Below are 5,528 nucleotides of genomic sequence, written 5' to 3' on the forward strand. Positions count from 1 at the left end.
CTTCACAGTGCAAAAGATTATTTATATAAAATGTAGCTAGGTAAGGGAGAGCGTCTTTAATTCCTTAACTGACTTGAGGCATTAGATTCCGACAAACAATAGAAGATGTATAGAAACTGACTAGGACTACACGGGTATTTGACATTTTTAATTTTTGGATGTTTAGTTTTGAATGATTGGAATTATTATGTTAGGATTAATTATTTGGGTATTTGACATTTTCAAATGTTATTTTAAGTGGAAAGTTTTATATAATTTTAAGTGGGCATTTGACATTTTCGTCGTAAAGTGGTCCCATGTTTTAAAATGGCTAGCGGTTGTAATTAATTTGAAAAATATCTGGTTAAGATTTGTTTATATTTTGTATTAAGACTAATAATTTGAAAAATAAATATTGAACTTCCAACTTTCATACGACTTTTTGGTCTTGGCTTATTATATGATTTTCAAAGACTTGTTACCACTGTTCTCATTCAAAGAAAGAAACTGTATGCGTAACTGATACTCCACGGGCCCATCTAAAATAGAGTATTGTATTTAATTTTCGAAACTGAATCAAACTGTTCTTATTTCAAAAATAAAATTGTAAGTGTGTTTATACATAGTTAATGGCGGAAACAAGAGTGACTAACACCAAGTTGATCTTTGGCTTCTTTGTTGTGCTTTACGTATCAATATCTTTTACCTTTGGTGCAGACACCATATCTCCAAACCAAATCATTAGATATAATGATACCATTGTTTCGCCACAAGAAATCTTCGAACTTGGTTTCTTTAGCCCCGGCAACTCCATGAACCATTATGTCGCGATTTGGTACAAGAAAAGAGCGTACCGAACCGTTGTATGGGTAGCCAACAGGGATGCACCACTTGTGCTTACCTCGGGTGAGCTAACTCTCACTATTGAGGGAGTTTTAGTTCTCCGGGACGCCCCCAAGGGCAATGTCGTGTGGAACTCAACCAGCAAGACATCAGTGAGGAACCCGATTGGTCAGCTTCTAGATACAGGCAACTTCATAATATATAAAGAAGGCGGTAATTATATAAATCAAGAAAATTTCATATGGCAAAGTTTCGACTTTCCGACAGACACATTACTTTCCGGAATGAATTACGGCAGAAATTTCGTTACCGGGATTGACAGGCACTTCACGTCATGGAAATCCTACGATGATCCTGCTTCCGGTAATTTTTCTTATGGGATTGACATCAGAGGTTATCCTCAAGTGATCATATGGAATGGCCCGAAAATATGGTTCCGGGGAGGTCCATGGAATGGACTCGGGTATACCGGAAACCCTAATAATAGACAGAGCCAGATGTACAACTTCACCTTTGTTATTAATCAAAAAGAAATTTACTCCCAGTTTAATCTTATAAATACTTCGGCTTTAATGCGGGTGGTGTTACAACCAAATGGCCGTGTAGAGCGCTTGTTATGGGACGATAACAAGCAAAAATGGAACGTTTTTCTGGCTCCAGAAGTCGATCAATGTGATGAGTACAACTCATGCGGGACGAATGGGATGTGCAACATTGACAACTCCCCGGTTTGTGAATGTTTGAAGAGGTTTGAACCAAGATCTGCAGATTCGTCACAAGGGTGTCGACGTACCATCCCTTTGGATTGTGGACCGGGGGAAGGGTTCAACAAATATTCTAACTTGAAGTTACCCGACACTCGGTGGTCATGGTATAACCAGACCATGACCCTTGTGGAATGTGAGAAGATGTGCAAAAGCAATTGTTCGTGTAGTGCTTACACAAATTCAAATGTCTCGGGCGCCGGGAGTGGTTGCTTGCTATGGTTCGGTGACCTAGCTGATATCAGAACGTTTGGGAAAGATGGTGACACTCTTTATATACGAGTGGCAGCTTCAGAGTTAGGTAAATCAAAGAAGTATTTTGTTATTAGTAATTACTATCTTCATGTCACATGAACATTATGTTTTTGTCACAGATCCAGTGGAAAACAGGAATAGGTCAAGTGCATTAGGAAACAAGGAAAGCTCAAGTATAGGGATAAGAGTACGAGTTATGGTCCCCATAGCATTTGTGGTTTTGGTCATCCTAATTTCAGTATGTTTATTCTATCGTTTCAACAGGAAGAAGCAACATCAACAAGGTATGAAGTTTGAATACTCTTTACTGGTCGGCTCACGTTTTGTTTTATTATTATAGAATAAAAAAAACCATTTGCCGTCTATTTTTATGTGAACACTACTATCATATTTACATTAACACCCAAATGGCCAAATGTACTCAACCCTTTTGTAACACATATGCTAGTTCTTTTATAAGAATTATTATCTACTTCATAGGGACACAAAAAAACGTGATTGAACCTGATCCTGAAAGTACAAGTGATCACGAAGATCTAGAGCTACCACTATTTGGCTTGTCTACATTACTTAAAGCTACCAACAATTTTTCAACGGATAACAAACTTGGTGAGGGTGGTTATGGCCCTGTTTACAAGGTATTTCGATCTCGTACATATGGTCTTTTCATGTATAAATTAAAGAAATAAATGCCTTAAGACTCCTGAATTTATGATATATATATATATATATATATATATATGGGTGGTTTCTTTTAGAAACTCTAATTTTATTAAGAACTATAAGAACCAATATAAACCACTCATTTTTATTTAGACTTTAAATTTTAATAATAGAATAGAGGAGTATAATTGTAACTACCAATATATTTTCCTTGTCTTTTTAATACTTACGGATCTGCATGTCATATTATCATGTATTTCTCATTATATTATTTATTTAATATATAAAAATATTCATACTCACCATCATTTTAAACTTTGCGAGTGTTTACATAAATTAAATCTTCATATTAATCATGTGTTTTTTTTTACATAAATGTAAATCTTCATATTAATCAATATATTTTTTAAAAGTGATCATCTACATAATGTGTGGTTATATTTTAATCATCGGATTGTAATTAAAAACCTGATTGTTGTGTATTTACATAAATGTAAGTGTACTATTTACATTTACATATATTTTAATGTTTTACATATACGTAAATATGGTGATAGAATTATTTACACATATTTTAGTTCTTGTACGCTCGCCGGAAAAAGCAAACAACCAAAAAAGAGAGATTTTAACAACAGATAATTATGGTGAGAGATATAGAGAGAAATTTTGATCTTGATATTTAAGAAATAAATTAATTGGTTAATTCAGAAACATGGAACGATTAAGAAGGCAGTTAGGTGGTTTTGAATTTGTATTTTATGGTGTTCCAAAATTACCCTTATGATCAAATAAGATACCCTAGAAGTTAAAAATTATTACTGTTATGCCATAATGTCTACAAACCATTGATTAGGTGATCTAATGGTCAAGATGGGTTCTTCAAGTTCTCACAAAAAATATAGGTTCCTAAATGATACTCATCCTCTCTCTATATATATCTATATATATAATTATAAATTTGTGATGGTCCTCTATGACAATATTTTGGTGAACAACGTATCTTTGTGAATCTCTAGTTATAAATAGGTCTACTTACTAATTCCTTTTAATGTTCAATCAAACGAAACACATATTTTGTTATGCTTTAGGGTGTACTTGAAGACGGAAAGGAAATAGCAGTGAAACGGTTAGCAAAAACATCCACTCAAGGACTTCTCGAGTTCAAGAATGAAGTTATCTCGATATCTAAACTACAACATCGCAATCTTGTCAAGCTCTTGGGCTATTGCGCAGAGGCAACCGAAAAGATGTTGGTTTATGAATACATGCCAAACAAAAGCCTTGATTTCTTCATATTTGATAAGACACAAAGCGAACTCATTGATTGGCCTGCACGTTACCACATTATAAATGGAATTGCTCGCGGACTTGTTTATATTCACCAGGATTCTCGACTCAGAATCATACACAGGGATCTAAAAGCTAGCAACATTTTGCTTGACAAGAATATGAACCCGAAGATATCAGATTTTGGCACGGCTAGAAGTTTTGGGGGAAATCAGATAGAGGCGAACACAAACAGAGTGGTTGGAACATAGTGAGATTCACGTACACTCAACTCATTCAAGATTATCTAGTGAATAATTGTTTACATTAACCTTGATTCATGGCAGTGGCTACATGGCGCCAGAGTACGCAAGAGATGGTGTGTTTTCGATCAAATCAGACGTATATAGCTTTGGTGTAATGATACTGGAAATCATTTCTGGGGAGAAAAACAGAGGATTCTCTCACAAAGAACACTACAATGACCTTATGGGACATGTAAGTTTAGGCGTACAATTTTCAAAATGCAAATCATATAAATAGTTCACCTAGTATGCTGTAAAAATAATGATGTGCTAGTTTGTGATAGATGTGAATTCTTTTTTTCTATTTGAAAACTACAATGAATTTGAGCAAGAGTTTTAAAAGTAGTGAAAAAAGTTTTAATTATTGTATTCGGTATCTATATATAGCCCTGGTTTCCCATCACCCCAACTATTTTAACAAATTTCATTTAAAGATAAAAGTATATAACTTTTCTATAAAAATATATAATATTCCAAAAAATGTAAATATAAATATGCAGTAATTTTCATTCGCTTAAGATGAAATAAAGCTAGTTATCCAAATAGAAACGAGAACCGAGTACGTTGTTTAAATCATTTATTGCAACTTGCCCTTGCGAAACACCAAAACACAACTTGTGTTCTTTTGATGTTGACAGGCATGGGGACTCCATAATGAAGGCAGATCACTGGAGTTGGTTGCTAAGTGTCTAGGTGAATCAATCATTGTGTCTCAGGTTCTACGGACGATCCATGTTGGTTTGTTGTGTGTCCAACGCCGCCCAGAAGACAGACCGAATATGACTTCCGTGATCCTAATGTTGGGGAGTGAGGGTAAATTGCCTTCACCCAAAGAACCCGGTTTTTATGTTGGAGAAGGTTTGCAAGACACTTCACTCTCCTATGGGAAAAGTTCTAATAATGAACTAACCATTTCTATGTTGGATGGTAGATAATAAGATATTTGATTGTACTAAAAGCAATATCAGCATGCTATCAAGGGATAAACTTAGTATGATGATGTTAATATACCATTTCTATGTTGGATGGTAGATAATATAAGATATTAAGAAATATCAACATATTATCAAGGAAAAAATCTAAATATATATGATAAATTCATATTATATTTTGTTTGACTAAAAAGCTCTCACTAGTCACCAGTATAGTAACTGGCATATCGTCGTCTAACTAACATTCGTGATCACTAACTCTACTAGCAATATAAATAATACGAACAAAATGTTGAATTAATTCTAGCGATTCGGAAATCTCAAATTTTAATAGATATCGCGTTATAAGAGCTACAAGCTCTTCTAAATTCTCACAATCATATTTATCACAAGGAATATCTCAAGGTTAAGGAACATTCGTGTCAGATCCGTAAACAACATAGTATTAACCACAAGGATGGCGATAACACATATCGATCAAAATTTAACATGTTAGTCAAAACTGTAATAGTTTATTTTGG

At 34.3% G+C, this 5,528-nt stretch overlaps 1 protein-coding gene across 1 annotated transcript; it reads left to right on the forward strand.

The window, feature by feature from the left end:
- Positions 1–564: 564 nt before the first annotated feature.
- On the forward strand, positions 565–5,480 carry LOC143604580 (G-type lectin S-receptor-like serine/threonine-protein kinase At4g27290). Its single transcript, XM_077081010.1, has 6 exons — positions 565–1,887; positions 1,961–2,125; positions 2,322–2,479; positions 3,593–4,041; positions 4,118–4,268; positions 4,714–5,480. Exons 1-6 carry the CDS (start codon positions 609–611, stop codon positions 5,008–5,010), a joined length of 2,499 nt encoding a protein of 832 aa, XP_076937125.1. The 5' UTR covers positions 565–608; the 3' UTR covers positions 5,011–5,480.
- The last annotated feature ends 48 nt before the right edge of the window (positions 5,481–5,528 follow it).

Source organism: Bidens hawaiensis, unplaced genomic scaffold (assembly GCF_021521415.1).
Source record: "Bidens hawaiensis isolate Kalapana, Puna unplaced genomic scaffold, B.hawaiensis_p1.1 tig00065903_1, whole genome shotgun sequence".
Classification (NCBI taxonomy): Eukaryota; Viridiplantae; Streptophyta; class Magnoliopsida; order Asterales; family Asteraceae; genus Bidens; species Bidens hawaiensis.

Excerpts from the sequence above, each read along its gene's own strand:
- LOC143604580 (XM_077081010.1), top strand. The coding sequence starts at position 609 with ATGGCGGAAACAAGAGTGACTAACACCAAGTTGATCTTTGGCTTCTTT. Across the intron at positions 2,480-3,592 it reads GTTATGGCCCTGTTTACAAG|GGTGTACTTGAAGACGGAAA; the intron begins GTATTTCGATCT and ends GTTATGCTTTAG. Across the intron at positions 4,042-4,117 it reads AACAGAGTGGTTGGAACATA|TGGCTACATGGCGCCAGAGT; the intron begins GTGAGATTCACG and ends GATTCATGGCAG.